General features: G+C 43.0%; 1 protein-coding gene across 2 annotated transcripts; it reads right to left on the bottom strand.

The window, feature by feature from the left end:
• Positions 1–1,100: 1,100 nt before the first annotated feature.
• On the bottom strand, positions 1,101–25,567 carry LOC139275087 (neuromedin-S-like). 2 transcript variants are annotated; one of them, XM_070892075.1, is made up of 10 exons: positions 25,450–25,567; positions 22,788–22,843; positions 22,603–22,653; positions 22,355–22,414; positions 22,180–22,209; positions 22,041–22,088; positions 21,522–21,596; positions 3,412–3,447; positions 3,124–3,179; positions 1,101–1,186 (listed from the first exon to the last, which is right to left on the bottom strand). In XM_070892075.1, the coding sequence occupies exons 1-9, from the start codon at positions 25,481–25,483 to the stop codon at positions 3,141–3,143; spliced, it is 429 nt and encodes a 142-aa protein (XP_070748176.1). In that variant the 5' UTR covers positions 25,484–25,567; the 3' UTR covers positions 1,101–1,186; positions 3,124–3,140. The 2 variants fall into 2 exon arrangements, with proteins under 2 accessions (XP_070748176.1, XP_070748177.1); XM_070892076.1 differs by lacking the exon at positions 21,522–21,596.
• Positions 25,568–25,645: the final 78 nt, after the last annotated feature.

Raw genomic sequence — 25,645 nt, 5'->3', positions numbered from 1 at the left:
CTGCCTTCCTGTTTTTGCCCCCAATGTGGATAACCTCACATTTAACCACATTATACTGCATCTGCCATGCATTTGCCCACTCACCTAACCTATCCAAGTCACCCTGCAGCCTCTTAGTGTCCTCCTCACAGCTTACACCACCACCCAGCTTAGTGTCATCTGCAAAGTTGGAGATATTACACTCAATTTGTTCATCTAAATCATTATTGTACATTGTAAATAGATGAGAGTTTTTCAAGGGCACTGATGCTGATCGAATAGATGGCAGGTAAGTTTGAGATGACAAACGATCGGTCAATGGTGAGAGACTGCTCCAAGGAAGTAACTATGAATATAGAATTGACTGCAAACAATTCCAAACTGCATACAGCTCAAAAGTTTATTCCAAATCCTGAAGGCTTTAGCTTCTGACATTGGAAAATGAACAGCTGTGAAATGGTAGCTTTTATACCACTTCTGCAACCGTCAACTAGCCAAAGCAATGGAGAGTCACTGAGAACCCGACACACTTATCTGGCGTGAAACCTGAGGAACGGTTAACTCATTGAAAGCTTGGCAAAATGCTAAGTGCCTGGGTAAAATCCTTTCAATTACCTCGAGCATCTTAATTGACTGGCCCGCTGCTTGGTGTCGGGTCTACGATCCGCACGCAGACCTGACAGTTGGTAAACTGACAAGGAGGCAGGTTCAGAGCGGACTTCCACCCCGCTGCCAGTCAGAGCCATTTTGACAGTGGTCCTGGCTCCAAACCTGCACTTGCTGAGCTGGGAAGATTCCGGCCCATGTCTGTTCTGATATCATACAGCCCTAGCTACATTTTTACTGGTGCCCCACTGGGAAATAGGGAGCACACCCATGTGACTGAAGCATTCCTTATCTGTTACTTCACTACCAGGGAGTGTTGCTGATCCTATAACCTATTGTATGAAAATATGAAGGTCCAAAACCAGATCAGTACCATAAATAGACAACAAATGCTGTGTGAAATATTTATTATTCACAGTAGAAAGCACAACCATAAGTTTCATTCACATATTACAACATTGTGATTTAGCACAATTTGTCCAAAGTTACAGTTTGCCTGAAGTTGATGATTATTAGACACTTTCAAGAGATGGAGGTCGATTGTAGTGTGTAACTATTCTGAGATCTTTCAGTAATTCCCAAGTAGTTATTTGAAAAAAATCTGTAAATAAAAATAAATTTTATATATACACTTGTTACTCTTTTGTATAATATTTCAAAAGTGCAGGCCAATTTTATATTATCTGTAGGTCCTCAGATCAGGTTATTAATGTGATGCAAACCATTTTCACTAGATTTCATTGCATTTTTGCAGCTATACTCTATGCTGCTGAGTTTATGGCCATAAAACTTGATATTATACATTATATCACCAAATTTATTATTGAAAACACCAAATATTTGCTTCAGTTTATCAATAAAACATTAATTTTATAATTATACAATTGTGCTGCGTATTCTAGGGATTTTTTTGAAAAATACAGGACTGAAAATCCACCGCTGATCCAGTGCAATCCTAGTGGAACTTCAATGGGAATGCATAGGAAGAACCACAGTTTAGTTCCTGTATTGTCAGTTTGGGGTTGACTCTCTGCCTGCCCCCAAACAAGGCAGGAGGGAGTGGGACAAAATAGGGACACCTTACATCGGGATTTCTCATATTCCCAGTCCTCAGAGGAGCCTACCGGAGGTATGCCTGATAAAATGTGGAAATGAAGCCCATCTGGGGGTCCATGCCAGCATTGTGGCCTGGATCTTTAAAAAAAAAGTTTTATTTCTTTGAACAAAGTTAATTTTAAAGGGGTTCCCTTATAAAAGAGGCTGTGGAGGGCTCCTACAGCTACTTTACAGAAGGGCTTTACATCCTAACGATCTCCACTGGACATTCTGTCCTGTTTCCAATAGCCTTTGGCAAGGAAAACACAAGATCTCCCCACCCCACAAACATGGGTGGAGGTGGTCCTGGGCAGGCATATTTTGGCACTTTTTCCCCAGGATGTGTTGCCCCCTCCCCATGAATTTTGAGGACCTTTTCGTTTTGGAATGTTTATAAGCTTACCAAGGTAATGGAACACATCTCCACTTTTGATACTTGGGTACGATTCTCCTCTTTGGGGTGGAGTTCTGTCACCAAGCGGGACCCCGCCAGTTCAAAGAGGACAATCCTGACAGTGCTGCACTCGGGATGCAGCAAAACCAGCAAGGGTTCTAAAGGGGTAGAAGCACTCTGAAGATCAGAATCAATGACCCAGTAAAGGCCCCAACTGAGACCGGAGCCTTCAGCAGGTAACAGTTGGGGGCAAATGGAGGGACTGAGGCTACGACAAGGCTTTCTCTATACATGGGGATACCTCATTGCCACTTCCTGGAACCCACTGTCACCTTTTCAGGAAGCTGTAGGCCTGACTGCCTACATTTTCCTTCATTCTCTACCATTATCCCATCCAATTTCGGGAGGGATTGCAGAGGAGAATCTTAGTCTTAGTATAAGCATTGTGCCCCCTAGCCCAGGTTTGAAAAGCATACTTGGCCAGATTCAGAGTAACGTTTCCTTGAAGAGCGACTAAATATGGAGACCTGAACACCTTTCCTCCTTCCGACATTAAATTCTGGATTATATCCTTCCTGGATGAGACTGCAATTTCGTGACAATTTGCAACCTGCTTCTGTGATGTGAACCCACATGCACCAGGAACTGCTCAAACTCATTTCACATAGTTTGTCATTTCAAAGACAATTAAGAGATGAGGCTTTCATCCCATCTCATCCCATCAGTCTGAATTGGATTCAAACCCAAATCCCAGAGCTGAATGGATAGTATGTTAATGCACTGCACCCTCTAGTCTCCTATAAATACATTTTTATTTACATAAAAACATAATTAGGAGCAGGCGTAGGCTATTCCGCTCCTCGAGCCTGCTGCACCATTCAATAAGATCATGGCTGATCTTCTACCTCCACTCCACTTTCCTGCACTACCCCCAAATCCTTTGATTCCCTCAATATCCAATTTATTATAAAATGAAAGTATTAGACTACAATAAGTTGACTTTCTGTTTCTACTCTACCAGGAAATGTTATTAGTACAAATATACATACGTTTCAGATGTGTTTTTTTATTTTGAATACACATCAAGATTTCTTCCATTACGAGGCTGGAATTAACAATATCAAATATTATGAGCAAAATATGTAACAGAATTACAAAAGAAACATAGTTCATTTCAAAATGACACAAGCAAGGTGTAATGTCACTACTATATTTGATATATATAAAACAGAAAGAATCCTGTAAAATAAAATCATGTCTATACAGGAAATCTCTTATTTCAACATAGAAAAAAACCATTAAATCCAACACACCATTTAGGAAAATTGTGGACTTACCTTTTTGTTAAATCCTGTTTGTGCAGACTGTTGGTTCTGAAAAGGAAGACTTTTTTAAATCAATAGAAGTTGTGACTGATTTTATTGTTTTGGAAATTGTCAATGCAATATAGCAAACTTTTATTTGTATACTTCATATACAGTTTTTTTCCGCCTCCTAGGTAACAAGAAAGAGAAGAGGTTTTATGGAACTCAGCTTCATAAGACCTTAAAAGCAGCACCTGAAATGGATAAGGCTATAAACAATAAATAATGGACTACTGTGTTTCATAGCAAGACATTTGAAAGATAATAGTCGAGATGTAATGTTGTATGTAAATAAAATTTTAGTATGTCCAAAGTTGGAGTGTTGTGTGCAGTTTTGGGACCTACACGAGGGGAATGAAGTTGAGCCAGTGTAGAGGGTTCAGCACAAATTCACTAGGCTGCTGCCTGTTGAGAAAATACAAATACAGTAATAGATTTGAAAAAAAAGGGCTGTTTTCATTAGTGATTTAATAGAGGTGTTTAAACTTATGGAGATAAACAGATAGATACAGACTGGTATCGATTATAACTTGAGACGGAATTGGGGTATGGGGGGCTTGAAGCGGGCGGTGCACCCAGAAATCATGAAGGAACAGAACATAAGAAATAGGAACAGGAGTAGGCCATATGGCCCTTCAAGATTGTTCCTCCATTCAATAAGATCATGGCTAATCTTCTATCTCAACTCCACTTTCCTGCACTATCCCCGTTAAAGGAAAAAGCTGCTGCAAACTCTGCAGGCTTTTTGTTTCCCTTAATATCCAAATGTCTATCAATCTCTGTCTTGAATATACTCAATGACTGAGCCTCCACAGCCCTCTAGTAAAGATTCACCACCCTCCGAGTGAAGAAATTTCTCCTCATCTCAGTCCTAAATGGCCAACCCCTTATTCTGAGGTTCTAGACTCCTTATCCACCCTGCGTCTACCCTGTCAAGCCCTGCAAGAAATTTTGTATGCTTCAATCAGATCACCTCTCTTCTAAATTCTAGAGAAAATAGGCTAAGTCTACTCAATCTCTCCTCATAGGACAATCCCCCTATTCCAGGAATCATTCTGGTGAACCTTTGTTGCACTCCCTCTATGGCAATATATCCTTCCTCAGGTAAGGAGACCAAAACTGTACACAATAGTCCAGGTGTGGTCTCACATGGGTCTTAGATAATTGCATTAAAACATTTCGAGTGCGAAATTCTCCAGTGCCCCCCCCCCCCCCCCACCCCCCACCAGCGCCTCGTTTGGGGGTGGTAACTCAGTCGGGACGGAACTTTCTGCACCTGCTGCGGAAGTCCCACCCCGGCCGCGAAATTGCAGTTACCGCCCCTCACAAGAAGTGCAGTGCAATGTCATGCACTCCATTTCCTGTTGGGGCGGGTTCAGGGGTGCTACTCGAGCGGGTTCGGCAGTGTTACATGGCTTCTCCGTGTAGCGCTGACGTGATTCAACACGTCTCCCCTTCCGTTAAAGGGGAGAGCCGCTGCAAACTCTGCAGTCTGTTTGATGGCCTCCACTGGGCCACCAAGGCTGCATGGTGCCGTGGCCACATCGCGATACCCAAATGGAATGCAAGACTGCACGACGGTGGCCCGGATCATGTGACAGCAAAGAAGAACGGGCCGACGGGCAAGTCAACTGGAAGAAAAATGGCGGCGCACAGCACAGCACACTTCCCACTTTAACTTCCGCCCCCAGAGCAGAGGTTGGCCCCGTTTGCGACCCGTGACGCTGGCATTAACATCACTCACGGGGCGCTGGCCAATTTCCACTGCGGGGCGGAAAGGGGTTGCCGCGCACGGCGTTGATGTCATTGCTGGTTGTATGGAGGCCCGGGGCACTACTAGTGGGGCACAGCGCTACCATGTCAGCGCCTCCATTAACTTTCGTACAATTTTATGGGAGCCAATAGCGCCACTCCCCCACCCCCCAGGGTGAAATGTTTCCTGCCCCCAGAGGCGCTAACAGGAGATCCAACAGGGCAATTTCGGCCCCAATTTTACTCATATTCAAATCCTCTTGTAATAAATGCCAACATACCATTTGCTTTCTTAATTGTTTGCTGTACCTGCATGTTAAAATTCAGTGATTCATGTATGAGGACACCCAGATCCCTCTGAATTCCAATATTTCCCAATCTCTCACCAGTTAAAAAATGCTCTGTTTTTCTATTTTTCCTATGAAAGTGGATAACTTCACATTTCTCCACATTATATTCCATTTGCCATGTTCTTGCCCACTCACTGAGCCTGTCTATATCCCCTTGAAGCCTCTTTGCATTCTCCTCACAACTTAAAGTTAGGTAGGAATGTATCATCAGCAAACTTGGATATATTATATTTGGTCCCCTCATCCAAATCATTGATATAGATTGTGAATAACTGAAGCCCAAGCACTGATCCTTGAGGTATCCCACTAATTACAGTCTGCCAACCTGAAAATGACCTGTTAATTATTCCTACTCTCTGTCCGTTAACCAATCCATGCTAATATATTACCCCCCAATCCCATGAGCCTTGATTTTGTTTAATAACCTCTTGTGTGGCACCTTATCGAATGCCTTCTGAAAATCCAAATACACCACATCCACTTGTTCCTCCTTATCTATTCTGCTAGTTACAACCTCAAAAAACTCTAACAGAGTTGTCAAACATGATTTTCCGTTCATAAATCTGTGTTGACTCTGCCCAATCCTATTATTTCCAAGTCCTTAATAATTGATTCTAATATTTTCCTTACTACTTATGTCAGGCTAACGGGTCTGTCGTTCCATGTTCTCTCTCCCTCCTTTCTTATGGTAAGGTGGTAAGGTTACATTTGCGACCTTTCAATCCACGGGAACAATTCCAGAATCTATGGAATTTTGGAAGATGACAATCAATGCATCCACTATCTCTACAGCCACCTCTTTCAAGACCCCAGGCCATCAGGTCTAATGGCTTTTAGTCCCATTAATATCTCCAGTACCATTTTTTTTTACTTAATAATAATTTCTCAGTTCCTCATTCTCTCTAGACCCTTGGTTCTCCACTATTTCCAAGAGTTTTTTGTGTCTTCTTCTGCCATTTCCTTATTCCCCATTATAATTTCTCCTGTTTCAACCTGTAAGGGACCCACATTTACTTTTGCTAATCTTTTCCTTTTTACATACCCATTGAAGCTTTTACAGTCTGTTTTTATGTCTCTCATGAGTTTACTCTCATTCCATTTTCCCTTTCTTTATCAATTTTTTGGTTCTCCTTTGCTGAATTCTGAAATCCTCCCAATCGTCAGGCTTACTGCTCTTTTTGGCAACATTATTAGCCTCTTCCTTTGATCTAATACTATCTTTAACTTCTCTCGTTAACCATGGTTGGACCACTTTTCCTGTGGGGGTTTTTGTGCCTTAAAGGAATGTATATTTGTTGTAAAATATATATTAATTCTTTAAATGCTATCCATTGCTTGACTACCATCATATCTTGTAATATAGTTTCCCAATCTACCTTAGCCAACTCACCCCTCATACCTACGTAGTTTGATTTGTTTCAATTTAAGATCCTAGTTTCAGATTTAACTAATTCACTTTCAAAATTCATATAATATTCTCTCATATTATGGTCACTCTTCCCTAACAGCCCCTTTACTACAAGGTTATTAATTAACTCTTTTTCATCGTACAATACTAGATCTAAAATAGCCTGTTTCCTAGTTGGTTCCCATCATACTGATCTAGAAAACTATCTTGTACACATTCCATGAATTCATCCTCCACAGTATTACTGCAAATTTGGTTTGCCCAGTCTATATGTAGATTAAAGTCCCCCATGATTACTGTATTATTCTTGTTACATGTGCCTCTAATTTCCTGATTTATACTCTGCCCGATATTACAGCGACTGTTTGGGGACCTATAAATAACTCCCACCAATGTTTTCTGCCCCTTGCTGTTTCTTAGCTCCACCCAAATTGATTCTTCAGGAGAAGTTCCTGTTCTTCTTCAAAAAGTGCCCTTGGATCTTTAACATCCACCTGAACCACTAAAATAGGACCTTTATTTCATGATTCCTCCCATCCAGCAGTCAATCCTTCTGGTCCTTTGCTAAATATATCACTTGACATCTAATGGACCTCCTTTAAAGTTTTAAAATCTATCTCCCGCGGCGGGAATGATGTCAGGGCGGGTGGGCGGGAGCAGGAATTGGGGCAGGAACCGGAGATTGACGGACCCAGGAGAACAATCCCTGTCACAAGGCAAGTTCTGGGGGTGTTGGGGGAGGGGGTGGGTGGTTGCTGCACCAATGCCGGTTGGAGGAGGGAGGGGCAAGGCTGGGTCTGGGGAAGCCCAAGGATCCGTTGCGAAGCCTGGGGAGTACATCTGCTACTCCTGGCCCACAAGGATTTCACATAAAAGTAACATTTTAAAACGTGTCTCCTCTTCTGGCCAGTCTATGACTTCCATCATAGTGATTGGGATTGGCCCCATGGACTCCCGAATACTAAAGTTAAAATGCCATTGCAGCAAAAATGACTTTATCAGGCCGGGACTTTTAGATTTAAATTAGGCCCCTCCCTGCTTACAGCAGGATTCTTGTTGAACTTCAAAATCGGTAAAGGTAAAATGTTACCAGGAAGAAATGATGCAGCTTCAGGTTGAATTTAACCCTTCTGTACACACACTGTTCCCCTCAAGTTGCGGTGCGGGGCGGGGGTGGGGGGGAGGGTTAAAATCTACCCCACTGATTGCAATAGTTGAAGGGTCTATAATGATGAGACATAGATATAAGATAAATTGTAATAGATTTAGTATATAGAGCTAGAAAAATCTGTTTAAACAAAGGGTTATTAGGCTGTGTAATTAGTGATTGGAGCAGAGTCGGTGTCGACTTTTAACAATAGTTCAGATAGGTGGTTGAAGGAAAAGGGAACAAAGGCATATGGAAATGGGGGCGGCGGGGCACATTGAATTAGGACGACTGCTCAGTGGACCAACATTAACTGCTTGGGCTAAATAGCCTGCTTCCATGTTGTAATTTCTATGTAATTCTATGTATGAATATGGGAATAACAGTGCAGTAGCTGGAAGGGCAAGCAGGATCACTTTTCTTAGAAATAGGTTGAGCACAACAAATTTTCAATGAGAAGGAAAAGTGGACTTAATAGGAGGGATAAAGGGATGACATGGGACAGCAACAGATTTGATAGCACATATGTTGAGGACATTAGGAAGGACACTCAGATGGCCTCATTGGAATCCCAAGAGCAAATGATCTGACAGATATGGTGGAGACAACTTTGCTTGAAAAGAGATATCAACCAAGTCAGCACGATGACTCATGGGTGGACAGGAAGACACAGACATTTCAAGAGACACATTTGGCAAAGGACCAGAGGATTGACTACTGGATGGGATGAGACATTAAAGAAAGGTCCTATTCCAGTGGTTCAGGTGGATGTTAAAGATCCAAGGGCACTTTTTGACGAAGAACAGGAACTTCTCCTGAAGTCCTGGCCAATATGGGTTCCTCATTCAATACCACTAACCGTTTATTTTTAAACCTGCCACTTACTTGTTAAAAGTAATTTGGAAAAATACTTGGGATATTATGGCCTAGTATCTATCATACACAGGTGTGACTTTGCCTATAAAGAAACCTACATCTGAATTAGGCCGACAAAGTACAATATGGGTGCCTGCAAGGTCAAATCCTGCCCACAGGAATCATCAGGGTGCAGGAAAGCCAAAAGGTCTTTATGTAAAATTGTGGTATGACAGTGTGTAAGTATCTTACGAAAAAATTTTCTCTATCGGTATTCATACCTGAACTTTATGCCACACAAGTTTCACCTCAGTCTGGCATAATTTGAATTTCTTGTAGCTCAACAAATATTCAGTAAACTGAGGATGTAATGTACCATTACCTGCATTTGAATTTGAGGGAAGAGAAAAAGATTTGGCATCACCTTAACAACTGAGGATGCAAGGGTAGACTTGAGGAGGGAATTCAAGCTTGTGCGGTCTGGCTGGTGGTAATATTAAGGAAACACATACCATTACCACATTTGTGAATTCAGTTGTAACATTTTGGACTCACCTATGCAGTATTCTATTCTAGAGTGTAATATTTCAACAATCCCCATATAATAGTCAAAACAACTTGTCGTTTAAATTAGCTGGGAATTCCAGACCTATGAATTACTCTCCTGCTCTATTGCGCTGCAACAAAATGAAGCATTTTGTCTATGATACATTGTGTATTGGCTTTCATATGTCAGTTCTGCCATCCCGGGAATCAATCTGGTGAACCTTCGCTGCACTCCCTCAATAGCAAGAACGTCCTTCCTCAGATTAGGAGACCAAAATTGCACAGAATACGGAAGGTGTGGTCTCACCAAGGCCCTGTACAACTGCAGTAAGACTTCCCTGCTCCTATACTCAAATCCCCTCGCTATGAAGGCCAACATGCCTTTTGCTTTCTTAACCGCCTGCTGTACCTGCATACCTACCTTCAATGACTGATGTACCATGACACCCAGGTCTCGTTGCACCTCCCCTTTTAGTAATCTGTCACCATTCAGATAATAATCTGCCTTCCTGTTTTTGCCACCAAAGTGGATAACCTCACATTTATCCACATTATATTGCACCTGCCATGCATTTGCCTATTCACCGAATCTGTCCAAGTCCCCCTACAGCCTCTTAGCATCCTCCTCGCAGCTCGCACTGCCACCCAACTTAGTGTCATCTGCAAACCTAGAGATATTACATTCAATTCCTTTGTCTAAATTAATGTATATTGTAAATAGCTGGGATCCCAGCACTGAACTCTGTGGCACCCCACTAGTCACTGCCTGCCATTCTGAAAAGGACCCGTTTATTCCTACTCTTTGCTTCCTGTCGGCCAACCAGTTCTCTATCCACGTCAATATATTACCCCCAATACCATGTGCTTTAATTTTGCACACTAATCTCTTGTGTGGGACCTTGTCAAAAGCCTTTTGAAAGTCCAAATACACCACATCCACTGGTTCTCCCTTATCCACTCTACTAGTTATATCCTCAAAGCTCTAGATTTGTTGTAAAGCATGATTTCCCTTTCATAAATCCATACTGACTTGGACCGATCCTGTCACTGCTTTCCAAATGCGCTGCTATTACATCTTTAATAATTGATTCCAGCATTTTCCCCACCACCGATGTCAGGCTAACCGGTCTATAATTCCCAGTTTTCTCTCTCCCTCCTTTTTTTAAAAAGTGGGGTTACATTAGCTACCCTCCAATCCATAGGTACTGAACCAAAGACCATTGAATATCGGAAAATGACCACCAATGCATTGACTATTCCTAGGGCCACTTCTTTAAGTACTCTGGGATGCAGACCATCAGGCCCTGGGGATTTATCGGCCTTCAGTCCCTTCAATTTTCCTAACACCATTTCCTGACTAATAAGGATTTCCTTCAGTTCGTCCTTCACTAGACCCTCTGTCCCCTAGTATTTTTGGGAGGTTATTTGTGTCTTGCTTAGTGAAGACAGAACCAATGTATTTATTCAACTGGTCTGCCATTTCCTTGTTCCCCATTATGAATTCACCTGATTCTGACTGCAAGGGACCTACATTAGTCTACACTAATCTTTTTCTTTTCACATATCTATAGAAGCTTTTGCAGTCAGTTTTTATGTTCCCTGCAAGTTTACTCTCATACTCTGTTTTGCCCCTCCTAATTAAACCCTTTGTCCTCCTCTGCTGAATTCTAAATTTCTCCTAGTCCTCAGGTTTGCTGCCTTTTCTGGCCAATTTATATGCCTCTTCCTTGAATTTAACATTTTCCCTAATTTTCCTTGTTAGCCACGGTTGAGCCACCTTCCCTTATTTATTCTTACGCCACACAGGGATGTACAATTGTTGTAGTTCATCCATGTGATATTTAAATGTCTGCCATTGCCTATCCACTGTCAACCCTTTAAGTATCATTCTCCAGTTTATTCTAGCCAATTCACGTCTCATACCATCGAAGTTTCCTTTCTTTAAGATCAGGACCCTAGTCTCTGAATTAACTGTGTCACTCTCCATCTTAAATGAAGAATTCTACCATATTATGTTCACTCTTCCCCAAGGGATTGCTAATTAATCCTCTCTTGTTACACAAGACCCAGTCTAGGATGGCCAGCTCTCTAGTTGGTTCCTCGACATATTGGTCTAGAAAACCATCCCTTATACACTCCAGGAAATCCTCCTCCACAGTATTGCTACCAGTTTGGTTATCCCAATCAATATGTAGATTAAAGTCACCCATATTAACTGCTGTACCCTTATTGCACGCGTCACTAATTTCCTGTTTGATGCCAGCCCCAACCATGGGGTTTGTGAGACTGAAGGAGATTGCAGAGATAGGGAGGGATTTGAAAACAAGGATGAGAATTTTGAAATCGAGGCATTGCTTATCATAGAAATTTACAGCATGGAAGGAGGCCATTTCGACCCATCGTGTCCGCGACGGCCGACCAAGAGCTATCCAGCCTAATCCCACTTTCCAGCTCTTGGTCTGTAGCTCTGTAGGTTATGGCACTTTAAGTGCAAATCCAAGTATCTTTTTAATGTGGTGAGGGTTTCTGCCTCTACCACCCTTTCAGGCAGTGAGTTCCAGACCCCCACCACCTTCTGGGTGAAGACATTTCCCCTCATATCTCCTCTAAACCTCCCCCCAATTACTTTAAATCTATGTCCCCTGGTTGTTGACCTCTCTGCCAAGGGAAGCATGTCCTTTCTATACACTCTATCGAGGCCCCTCAATGTTATGCACCTCAATTAGGTCTCCCCTTAGTCTCCTTTGTTCCAAAGAAAACAGACCCAGCATCTCCAATCTTTTCTCATAGCCAAACTTCTCCAGTCCAGGCAACATAGTTGTAAATCTCCTCTGCAACCTTTCCAGTGCAATCTCATCTTTCTTGTAATGTGGTGACCAGAACTGTACACAGTACTCCAGCTGTGGCCTAACCAGTTTTATACAGTTCAAGCATAACCTCCTTGCTCTTGTATTCCATGCCTCAACTAATAAATCAAGTATTGCATATACCTTCTTAACCACCTTATCTACCTGGCCTGCTACCTTCAGGGATCCGTGGGCCTGCACTCCAAGGTCCCTTTGTTCCACTACATTTTTTAGTGTCGTACCATTTAACGTGTATTCCATTGCCTTGTTAGACCTCTCCAAATACATTACCTCACACTTGTCCAGATTGAATTCCATTTGCCACTGCTCTGCCCACCTGGCCAGTACATTGATATCTTCCTGCAGTCCACAGCTTTCTTCTTCATTATCAGCCACACAGCCTATTTTAGTGTCATCTGCAAATTTCTTAATCATACCCCCAACATTAAAATCCAGGTCATTGATAGATACCACAAAAAGCAAGGGACCCAGCACTGAGCCCTGCAGAATTCCACTGGATACAGCCTTCCAGTCACAAAAACACCCATCAATCATTACACTTTGCTTCCTGCCTCCGAGCCACTTTGGATCCAACTTGCCACTTTGCCCTGGATCCCATGGGCTATTACTTTCATGGCCAGTCTGCCATGTGGGACCTTATCAAAAGCTTTGCTAAAATCCAAATACACTACATCATACGCACTGCCCTCATCGACCCTCCTGGTTACCTCCAGGCGTCGGGAGCCAGCGGGACGTCGGAGAGGCGGAGCGGCAGCGTGGGGAGACCTACATAAGGCATGCCGGTGCAGCTGCAGCAGGGAGGCAAAAAAGTACAAAGAAATCGAAGGGTGACGTCACAGCCAAGTGGTTAAGTGATTGGTGAGTAGTTTTTCTTTTTCTTTATCAGTAAGTAACATTTTAGCATTGTTGTTGCCAAATTAAGTTAATCTAAGGGTTATGTCATGGCAGGAGAGCTCGGGCACGTGGTATGCTCCTCCTGTGCTACGTGGGAAGTCAGGAACTCTTTCAGTGTCCCTGATGACTACATGTGCGGGAAGTGCATCTGCCTGCAGTACCTGACAGACCGCATTGTGGCACTGGAGCTGCGGCTGGATTTACTCTGGAGCATACACGATGCTGAGGATACCGTGAATAGCACGTTTAGTGAGTTGGTCTTACCGCAGATAAAGGTTCCACAGACAGATAGGGAATGGGTGGCCAGCAGGAAGAGCAGTGGAAGGAAGGTAGTCCAGGGGTCCCCTGCGGTCAACCGCCTGCAAAACAGATACACCGCTTTGGGTACTGTTGAGGGGGATGACTCATCAGGGGAGAGCAGCAGCAACCAAGTTCAGGGCACCGTGGGTGGCTCTTCTGCACAGGAGGGCAGGAAAAAGAGTAGGAGAGCTATAGTGGTAGGGGATTCTATTGTAAGGGGAATAGATAGGCGTTTCTGCTGCCGCAACCAAGACTCCAGGATGGTATGTTGCCTCCCTGGTTCAAGGGTCAAGGATGTCTCGGAGCGGGTGCAGGACATTTTGAAGAGAGAGGGTGAACAGCCAGTTGTCGTGGTGCATATAGGTGCCAACGATATAGGTAAAAAACGGGATGCGGTCCTACAAGATGAATTTAGGGAACTAGGAGCTAAATTCAAAAGTAGGACCTCAAAAGTAGTAATCTCGGGATTGCTACCAGTGCCACGTGCTAGTCAGAGTAGGAATCACAGAATAGCCCAAATGAATATGTGGCATGAGGAGTGGTGCAGAAGGGAGGGATGCAAATTCCTGGGACATTGGAACCGGTTCTGGGGGAGGTGGGACTAGTACAAACCGGATGGTCTGCACCTGGGAAGGACTGCAACCAATGTTTTCTAGTGCTGCCGTGGAGGGGTTAAACTAATATGGCAGGGGGATGGGAGCCTAAGCAAGGAGACAGAGGGAAGTAGAATGGGGGCAGAAGCAAAAGATAGAAAGAAGAAAAGTAAAAGTGGAGGGCAGAGAAAGGCAAGGCAAAAAGCAAAAAGGGGCAAAGTGTGTTATAAAGACAAGCTGAAGGCTCTGTGCCTCAATGTGAGGAGAATTCGGAATAAGGTGGAAGAATTAACTGCGCAGATAGCAGTTAACGGATATGATGTAAATGGCATCACGGAGACATGACTCCAGGGTGACCAAGGCTGGGAACTCAACATCCAGGGGTATTCAACATTTAGGAAGGATAGACAGAAAAGAAAAAGGAGGTGGGGTGGCGGTGCTAGTTAAAGAGGAAATTAATGCAATAGTAAGGAAGGACATTAGCTTGGATGATGTGGAATCGGTATGGGTGAAGCTACGGAATATCAAAGGGCAGAAAACGCAAGTGGGAGTTGTGTACAGACCACCAAACAGTAGTAGTGAGTTTGGGGACAGCATCAAACAAGAAATTAGGGATGCGTGCAATAAAGGTACAGCAGTTATCATGGGTGACTTTAACCTACATATTGATTGGGCTAACCAAACTGGTAACAAGGCGGTGGAGGAGGATTTCCTGGAGTGTATTAGGGATGCTTTTTTAGACCAGTATGTCGAGGAACCAACTAGAGGGCTGGCCATCCTAGACTGGGTGATGTGTAATGAGAAAGGACTAATGAGCAATCTTGTTGTATGAGACCCTTTGGGGAAGAGTGACCATAATATGGTAGAATTCTTTATTAAGATGGAGAATGACACAGTTAATTCAGAGACTAGGCTCCTAACTTAAGGAAAGGTAACTTCGATGGTATGAGACGTGAATTGACTAGAATAGACTGGCGAGTGATACTTCAAGGGTTGACGGTGGATAGGCAATGACAAACATTTAAAGATCACATGGATGAACTTCAACAATTGTACATCCCTGTCTGGAGTAAAAATAAAACGGGAAAGGTGGCTCAACCGTGGCTAACAAGAGAAATTAAGGATAGTGTTAAATCCAAGGAACAGGCATATAAATTGGCCAGAAAAAGCAGCAAACCTCAGGACTAGGAGAATTTTATAATACAACAGAAGAGGACAAAGGGTTTAATTAGGAAGGGGTAAAATAGAGTATGACAGGAAGCTTGCTGGGAACATAAAAACTGACTGCAAAAGCTTCTATAGATATGTGAAGAGAAAAACATTAGTCAAAACAAACGTAGGTCCCTTGCAGTCAGATTCAGGTGAATTTATAATGGGGAACAAAGAAATGGTGGACCAGTTAAACAAATACTTTGGCTCTGTCTTCACGAAGGAAGACACAAATAACCTTCCGGACATACTAGGGAACCGAGGGTCTTATGAGAAGGAGGAACTGAAGGAAATCCTTATTAGGCGGGAAATTGATGGGATTGAAGGTCGATAAATCCCTGGGGCCTAATAGTCTGCATCTCAGAGTACTTAAGGAGGTAGCTCTAGAAATAGTAGATGCATTGGTGACCATTTTCCAACAGTCTATCGACTCTGGATGAGTTCCTATGGACTAGAGGGTAGCTAATGTAACATCACTTTTTTAAGAAAGGAGGGAGAGAGAAAACGGTTAATTATAGACTGGTTAGCCTGACATCAGTAGTGGGGAAAATGTTGGAATCAATTATTAAAGATGAAATAGCAGCACATTTGGAAAGCAGTGATGGGATTGGTCCGAGTCAGCATGGATTTATGAAAGTGAAATCCTGCTTGATAAATCTTCGAGAATTTTTTGAAAATGTAACTCATAGAGTGGACAAGGAAGAACCAGTGGATGTGGTGTATTTGGATTTTCAAAAGGCTTTTAACAAGGTTCCACACAAGAGATTAGTGTGCAAAATTAAAGCACATGGTATTGGGGGTAATGTACTGACGTGGATAGAGAACTGGTTGGCAGACAGGAAGCAGAGAGTCGGGATAAATGGGTCCTTTTCAGAATGGCAGGCAGTGACTAGTGGGGCACCGAAGGGCTCAGTGCTGGGACCCCAGCTATTTACAATATACATTAATGATTTGGATGAGGGAATTGAGTGTAATATCTCCAAGTTTGCAGCTGACACTAAGTTGGGTGGCAGTGTGAGCTGTGAGGAGGACGCTAAAAGGCTGCAGGGTGACTTGGACAGGTTAGGTGAGTAGGCAAATGTATGGCAGATGCAGTATAATGTGGATAAATGTGAGATTATCCACTTTGGTGGCAAAACATGAAGGCAGAATATTATCTGAATGGTGACAGATTAGGAAAAGGGGAGGTGCAGCGAGACCTGGGTGCCATGGTACATCAGTTATTGAAAGTTGGCATGCAGGTTCGGCAGGCGGTAAAGAAGGCAAATGGTATGTTGGCCTTCATAACTAGGGGATTTGAGTATAGGAGCAAGGAGGTCTTGCTGCAGCTGTACAGGGTGTTGGTGAGGCCTCACCTGGAATATTGTGTTCAGTTTTGGTCTCCTAAACTGAGGAAGGACGTTCTTGCTATTGAGGGAGTGCAGCGAAGGTTCACCAGACTGATTCCAGGGTTGGCAGGACTGACATATGAGGAGAGACTGGATCGACTGGACCTGTATTCACTGGAGTTTAGAAGGATGAGAGGGGATCTCAGAAACATATAAAATTCTGACGGGACTGGACAAGTTAGATGCAGGAAGAATGTTCCCGATGTTGGGGAAGTACAGAACCAGGGGACATAGTCTAAGAATAAAGGGTAAGCCATTTAGGACAGAGATGAGGAGAAACTTCTTCACTCAGAGAGTTGTTAACCTGTGGAATTCCCTACCGCAGAGAGTTGTTGATGCCAGTTCATTGGATATATTCAAGAGGGTGTTAGATATGGCCCTTACGGCTAAAGGGATCAAGGGGTATGGAGAGAAAGCAGGAAAGGGGTACTGAGGTGAATGATCAGCCATGATCTTATTGAATGGTGATGCAGACTCGAAGGGCCGAATGGCCTACTCCTGCACCTATTTTCTGTGTTTCTATGTTGCTATGTTAATCCAATGTAGGCCAGCGAGCACAGGGGTGATGGGTGAGCGGGACTTGGTGCGAGGTAGGACACGGGCAGCCAAGTTTTAAATCACCTCAAGTTTATTGTCATGTATGTACATGCTGTTTGTAGCCACCATATGGCGTCATTGTTGGAGATCACTGAGCAGCACACACATGGTGCTGCTCTGGTATAAAAGGCCAGCCATTTTGAGAGTCAGGCACTTTGGGCTGTAATAAAGCAGAGCCAAGTGTGTACCTTGTTCAGTTAAACAGTACTCAGTTTGTACCTTTATTGCATACATAATATTTATGTAGGTAGAATGTGGGAGGCCAGCCAGGAGTGCATTGGAATAGTCAAGTCTGGAGCCAACAAGGCATGCATGAGGGTTTCAGCAGCAGATGACCTGAGGCAAGAGTGGAGACGGGCAATGTTACGGAGGTGGAAATAGGCGGTCTTAGTTATGCTGCGGATATGGGGTTGGAAGCAAATTTCAGGGTCAAATATGACACCGAGGTTGCGAACACTATCATTCAGCCTCAGACAGATGTTGGGGAGTGGGATGGAGTCAGTGGCCAGGGAACGGAGTTTGTGGCGGGGAACGAAAACAATGTCTTCAGTCTTCCCAATACTTAATTGGAGAAAATTTCTGCTCATCCAGAATTGGATGTTGGATAAGCTGTCTGTCAATTTAGAGATGGTGGAGGGGTCGAGAGAAGTGGTAGTGAGGTAGAGCTGGGTGTCATCAGTGTACATGTGGAAATAGGCGCTGTGTTTTCAGATGATGTCGCCAAGGGGCAACAGATAGATGTGAAATAGGAGGGAGCCAATGACAGATCCTTGGGGGACACCAGAGGTAACGATGTGGGAGCAGGAAGAGAAGCCATTGCAGGTGATTGTCTGGCTATGATTAAATAGATAAGAATGGAACCAGGCAAGTGCAGTTCCACGATGGAGGAGAGGCATTGGAGAAGGATGGCGTGGTCAACAAGTCAAGAAGGACGAGGAGGGATAGCTTGCCTATGTCACAGTCACATTTGTGACTTTCACGAGATTCATTTCGGTACTGTGGCAGTGGCAGAAACCTGACTGGAGGGATTCAAACATAGAGTTGCCGGAAAGATGAGCACGGATTTGGGAGGCGACAACACGTTCAAGGACTTGAGGAAAGGGAGGTTGGAGATGGGCTGTCATTTGCAAGGAAGGAGGGGTCAAGGGTTGTTTTTGAGGCGAGGGGTGATGATGGCAGATTTGAGGGAGAGGGTAACAGTACGTGAGGAGAGAGAACCATTCACCAGTGTGCCATATGGGACCTTATCTAAAGCTTTGATAAAATTCATAAACACTACATCATAGGCACTGCCTTCATCAATCCTCCTGGTTGCCTCCTCGAAAAATTCAATGAAGGGAATGAGACTTGCCTTCCCGTAACAAATCCATGATGACTGTCCTTGATTAATCCATGTCTTTCCAAATGAAGATTTATCCTGCCCCTCAGGATTTTTTCCAATAATTATCCTCCCACTGAAGTTAGGCTGACTGGCCTGTAATTACTTGGTCTATCCCTTTCTCCCTTTTTAAACAAAGGTACAGCATTAGCAGTCCTCCAGTCCTCTGGCACCACACCTGTAGCCAGAGAGGATTGGAAAGTGATGGTCAGAGCCTCTGCTATTTCCTCTTTTGCTTCTCGTAGCAGCCTGGGATACATTTCTTCCGGACCAGAAGATTTATCCACTTTCAAAGCTGCTAAACCCCTCTCACTATGGTTATCTTGTCTAATATTTCACACTCCTCCCTCATTGCAGAATCTGCATCACCCATCTCTTTTGTGAAAACAGATGGAAAATATTCATTAAAAATCAGACCCATGATTTCTGCTTCCACACAGATTTCCTTTATGGCCTCTAATAGGCTCCACTCTTTCTCTAGTTATCCTCTTGCTCTTAATGTATTTTCAAACGTATTTGGGTTTCCCCTGATTTTACTTGCTAACATTCTTTCATGATGTCTCTTTGCTTTCCTGATATCTTTTTTAATTGCATCCCTATACATTTTATTCTCCTCTGGAGTTTCTGCGGTATTGAATTCTCGGTATCGGTCATAAGTTTCCCTGTTTTTCTTTATCTTACCATGTCCCTTGACATCTAGGGGGCTCCAGATTTGTTCGCCCCACACTTTTTAAAAAAAAAAGGAACATACTTGCTCTGTACCCTCAGGATCTCCTCCTTGAATGCCTCCCACTGCTCTGATTTACCATCAAGAAGCTGTTTCCAGTCCACTTTGGCCAAATCCCTCAGCTCAGCAAAATTGGATTTACCCCAAGCGAGAACTTTTTTTCCTGGTCCACCTTTGTCCTTTTCCATAACTACCTTAAATCTTACTGAATTATGATCACTAGCACCAAAATGCTCTCCCACTGATACCCCTTCCACCTGTCCCTCTTCATTTCCAAAACCAAGTCCAGAACTGCCCCCTCCCTTGTTGGGCTTGTAAAGAAGTTCTCCTGAATGCATTTTAGAAATTCTGCACCCTCTGTCCCATTTACCTAATTTTTTCCCAGTTAATATTAGGGTAGTTGAAATCCCCTACTATTTCAGCTCTATAGTTTTTGCACTTCGCAGCAATTTGCCCACACATTTGTTCTTCTATCTCCCTCTGACTGTTTGGGGGTCTATAATGCACTCCCAGTAGTGTGATCGCCCCTTTTTCGTTCTTCAATTCAACCTATATGGCTTCGTTTGATAACCCCTCTAACATATCATCCCTTCTCACAGCTGTAATTGTTTATTTAATTAATACTGCGACCCCTCATTTTTTATCCCCCTTGCTATCTCGTATGAAAACCCTGTATCCAGGAATGTTGAGCTGCCATACCTGCCCTTCTTTCAGCCATGTCTCAGTAATAGTTATATCGTACTCCCAAGCGTCTATCTGTGCTCTCAGCTCATCTGTCATATTCCCTATACTCCTTGCAATGAAGTATATACCATTTAGTGGTGCCAAACACCCCTGTTGTCTATTTTCCAGCTCTCGTTCCCTCTGTCTTCCAAATTCACTTTCTACTTTTCTGCTGCCCAATTCCACCTTTGCTTCTCTCCCCACTGAATCTATTCTCTGGTTCCCATCCCCCTGCCAAGGTAGGTTAAATCCTCCCTAACAGCACGAGAAAACCCTCCCGTGAGGATACTGGTCCCGGCTCTGTTGAGGTGCAACCTGTCCGGCTTGTACAGGTCCTACTTCTCCCAGAAACGTTCCCAATGCCTCAGAAATCTAAAGCCCTCTCGTCTGCACCATCTCTCCAGCCATGCATTCATCTTCTCTATTCTCCTATTTCTGTACTCACTAGCACATGGCACTAACAGTAATCCAGAGATTACTACCTTTGAGGTCCTGCTTTTTAACCTAGCTCCCTAAACTCTGCCTGCAGGACCTCATCCCTCTTTCTACCTATGTCATTGGTACCGATATGGACCATGACCTCTGGCTGTTCTGCCTCTCCCCCCTATATGGAGGGAGAAATTATGGAGAATAGAAGGCTAGTGAATTCAGAGGAGAGAAAGCATGCCAAAGTCCGTACGTGAATGGACACAGGGAAAAGCTCAGGTTACATAGACCTGTTTAAATGGAGTAATTAATGGGACACATATTTCCAGCTAGCAGGGAATAGATTGGAGACAATAGTCGGGAGTCTATGGTCAAAGTCAGAGGTCCCATGGAAGGGTAAAGCCGACATAAGCAGTTTGGGGCCGAAACAGCGCTTCGACAAAGCACTGTCCAAAGCAGGCAGATGAAGTCGAGAAACTATTTAAAGGGTAAAGAGATTTCATGGCTATAAAATATATTTTACAAAAAAGGTTTAATTTGTACAGATTTTTCCCATTTTCTATTTGACTTTAGAGGCATACTCAAGTTCATAAGTTGAAATCAACACTAAATATTAAGGCGGCTCTACTCAACCACTGCTGACCGCTCTGAATGTTGGCATACTGAGCATTACGCTCTCACTGCATTGTCAAATCGGACTTTGTTCTTGTTCATAGTCGCTACAAAGTAGCTTTGTTGCAATATTAGAAACTTCATATAATTTAATAACATTTTCATTTTTAGTTTATGAGAGAAGGTGTGTTCTTTTTAAGAAACCCTGTGACAGCATTTTATAATACAATGGACAGGTTTGGGTACAGTTGGTCAAGGCATGCATAGTAATGTAAACAGTTTAATTAGAAAATGGAAGAAAAGATGCATACTGAATCGAGAGATATGTCCATTCTTCTTTCAGAAAGCTTTGGAGCAAGATGCAATAAGGGGTGCACAGCAGACAACTACAACAAAAAGATATGATAAACACCAGAAAACATTAACAGGCTATTAATACATTAAACAATCCAGGTATCAGTATCTTTTTTGTCACATAATAAACTGAACAGATTTATCCCATTGACAGATCCTTTAAGATTTATTGGCATCTAATATAGCAATATTATTTAACAGTCAAAGTTCCAGCCTTAGGAGTTAAATATTTTAACTTTAAACTACTGGAAAATATGTTTGCTCTTAAACTTTTATGAATGAATTTGTTCTTTTGTTACGGATTTAGGAAATGTTTCTTTACTATTGATAATTATAAAGTAGCACTGGAACATGAACTGATTTAATTCCTTTTAGAAGAACGTTATGACAATACAAGAACACAGAAACCTGAGCACTATTAATAACAATACATATTTGTGTGTTGGGATAGTTTCCTGTTAACTGAAAATACTTACTGAATTTTTCAGATGTGGTGTTTGCGTTTTGGAGTAATGAAATAAAAACTGCATCAGAGAAAAACAGGACTTCACTAATGTACAATGAGACAAACAAATTTAATAATTTTAATCTGCAAGTAAAATAAAATATACTTACTCTTTTATACATACCCACACTATCACCACCCTAGGGTATAATGATGCAACATTTGGTAAGTGAATTTGTAACAGTAACATATTTGATTTTTAAAATTAAAAAATTAGAATTAATCCAAATTTGAAGGAAAACCTATAAAATAACTTCAATAGATTAATGCCAAATACTCACTCACCTCAGCTCTTGGCACATTTTGTAGGATGGCATTGCAAAACTCCTTAACAAAGTTAGTGAGCTGAAATATAAACATTTCATATATCTGAATTAACAAACACATTATGGACTGTACTAACAAGAAATAGAACAATCTTATTTTATCGCAATTAAAATATCTCCTGGAAATAATTTATCAAACAGCTCAGACATAAATATATTAGTTTTCCACCTATCTCTTCAAGGGAGAAAGAAAGATTGTTATTTTACCTGAGGCTGCGTCTGAAGTGCTCTCCAGTGAGTGAAACACAAACCCAAATTCTGTATTAGAGAAAGCAAGATCACAATTACATTTAAATGATGTTGCACAGCCCTGGAGAATGTAATTTATTGCTGAAGTTAGGCGGTATCAACAATAACATTCAGGAAACGTTTATTTAAGTCATTAATATTACCTCTGCACTCTTATTGTCCCATTCTTCAGAATAGTCTTGGAAGTGATGTGGGGAACCTGCCAACAGGGACAAATAAGTGTGACAGATGCAAATGACCAAAAAACATGCATTAAATATAAATATAACATTAACACATAGGAGCATGGGAAGTGGATATGGAGATAGTGTGTAATCAAGTTAGTAAAGAAAATAACAAAAGAATTAGTAGCAGGAGTAGGCCATTCGGTCCCTTGAGCCCGCTTCGCTATTCAATAAGATCATGGCTGATCTTCTACCTCAACTCCACTTTCCTACACTATGCCCATATCCCTTGATTCCCGTAATATTCAAAAATCTAGCAATCTCTCTTGAATATACTCAAAAACTGAGCCTCCACAGCTCTCTGGAATAGAGAATTCCAAAGATTCACCACCCTCAGTGAAAATGTTTCTCCTCATCTCAGTCCTAAATGGCCACCACCTTATTCTGAGACTGTGACCCCTTGTTCTAGACTCCACAGCCAGAGGAAACATCCTCGCTGCATCTACCCTGTAAGAATGTTGTATGTTTCACTGAGATCACTTCTCATTCTTCTAAACTCTAGAGAATATAGGCCTGCCTACTCAATCTCTCCTCATAGGACAATCCTCACATCCCAGGAATCCATCTGGTGAATCTTCATTGCACCCCCATCAATGGCAAGTATCTCCTTCCTTAGATAAGGAGACCAAAACTGTACACAACACTCCAGGTGCAATCTCACCAGGGCCCTATATAATTGCAGTAAGATGTCTTTACTCATACTCAAATCCTGTTGTAATAAAGGCCAACATACCATTTGCTGTCTTAATTACTTGCTATACCTGCATGTTAACTTTCAGTGATTCGAGCACAAGGACACCCAAGTCCCTCTGAACACTAACATTTTTCAATCTCTCATCATTTAAAAAATACTCTGCTTTTCTATTTTTCCTATCCAAAGTGGATAACTTCATATTATATTCCATTTGCCATGTTCTTGCCCAGTTAGCCTGTTTATATCCCCTTGATGCTTCTATGCATCCTCCTCACAAACTTAAATTCCCACCAAGCTTTGTATCATCAGCAACTTGGATATATTACATTTGGTCCCCTCATCCAAACCATTGATAGAGATTGTGAATAGCTGGGGCCTAAGCACCAATCCTTGCGACACCCCACTTGTTACAGCCTGCCAACTCAAAAATGATCCATTTATTCCGACTCTGTTTTCTGTCCATTATCTAATCCTCAATCCATACTGGTATAGTACCCCCAAATCCCATAACCTCTTGTGTGGCACCTTATCAAATGCCTTCTGGAAATCCAAATACACTACATCCACTGGTTCTCCCTTATCTAATCTACTAGTTACAACCTCAAAAAACTTAACAGATTTGTCAAATATGATTTCCCTATGTTACTGTGCCCAATCCGATTATTATTTTCTTAGCGCCCTGTTACCACATCCTTAGTAATAGATTCTAGCATTTTCCCTACTACTAATGTCAGGCTGACTGGTCTGCAGTTCCCCATTTCTCTCTCCCTACCTTTCTTAAATAGCGGGGTTACATGAGCTAACTTCCAATCTGCAGGAACTGTTCTAGAATCTTGGAACATGACAACCAATGTGTTATGTATTGTCCAGGTACATTAAATGTATAAGTACAATGGTGTGCCACAGAGGGCGCTGTGGTGGGAGACCTGAAAGTACCTGCAAGACAGAGTATAAAAGGCTGCCCACCACACGTGAGAGACACTCTGGAGTTACACAATAAAGGACTAAGATCACAGCAGTTACTACAACACCAGACCGTGTGGAGTCAGTGATTTGAGTGCTACATACACCACATTGGCGACAAGGACACGGACGGACTTCATGCAACCATGGCGACTCTGGGCTCGCTAAAGGATTTTACGGTGGGCAATGATTGGGAGGCCTTTACGGAAACTACTTCACAGCAAGCGACCTGACAGGGCACACGGACACACAGAGAGAAGCGTAAGGCGATATTGCTTTCCAGTTGTGGTGATGAGGTTTACTGTCTCGTCAGGGATTTGCTGGCACCCGCGAGCACCAGGGATAAGTCATATGAGGAGCTGATCGCACTCATTCGTGACCAACTGAAACCGAAGGAGAGCATCCTCACGGCCCGGCACAAATTCTACCACCACTGCAGACCTGAGGGCCAGGATGTCACCAATAATGCTGCGGACCTCAGGAGACTCGCGGTGCCGTGTGATTTTGGCACACACCTTGATGACGCGTTGCGAGATGTTTTTGTTATGGGGATTGGCCATGAGGGTCTCCTTCACAAGCTGCTATCCACTGAACCCACAGTTACCCTGAAGCAAGCCATCACCATCAGCAGGGCATTTATGACCTCGATGTGCAGCACCAAGCAGATGATCCACACAGTCTCAAACCTGGCAGGCACTGTCCACAGGATAGTGCCCGCCACGGACAAAACTGCAGAATGTGGCTCTGCCCAGGGCAGGGAGCATGGACCTCGGGGTCTTGGAACTCAGAGCCCGTCGAGTAGCACCATGCTGGTGCTGCGGAGGAAGCCATGGGGTTCACCAGTGCAGGTTTGCGGAGTATACGTGCAATACCTGCCACACGAAAGGCCACCTTCAGCGTATGTGCAAAAGAAACCTGACTCACCGTGTGGCTGAGGAGATGGTAGAGGATCCACCATCCAGCGAGGAGCAGGCAGAAGAAGATGAGGCGTTGTTTGGACTGTATAAGTGTACCGACGATTCGGCCCCAGTGTAAGTCAAGATTAACGGAGTCCCAGTGAGTATGGAAGTGGACACTGGATCGGGTCCGTCGTTGATGAGTCAGAGAACGTTTGAGAAAC

This window comes from Pristiophorus japonicus, chromosome 10 (assembly GCF_044704955.1).
Source record: "Pristiophorus japonicus isolate sPriJap1 chromosome 10, sPriJap1.hap1, whole genome shotgun sequence".
NCBI classification, from domain to species: Eukaryota; Metazoa; Chordata; class Chondrichthyes; family Pristiophoridae; genus Pristiophorus; species Pristiophorus japonicus.
This window is presented reverse-complemented; position numbering and strand designations above follow the sequence as displayed.

Coding starts and splice junctions, on each gene's coding strand:
- LOC139275087 (XM_070892075.1), bottom strand. CDS start 25,483: ATGGTGGATCCTCTACCATCTCCTCAGCCACACG. Junction 22,415..22,602: donor CACTTCAGACGCAGCCTCAG/GTAAAATAACAA, acceptor TTTATATTTCAG/CTCACTAACTTTGTTAAGGA. Junction 3,448..21,521: donor TGGACATATCTCTCGATTCA/GTATGCATCTTT, acceptor CTTCCTTTTCAG/AACCAACAGTCTGCACAAAC.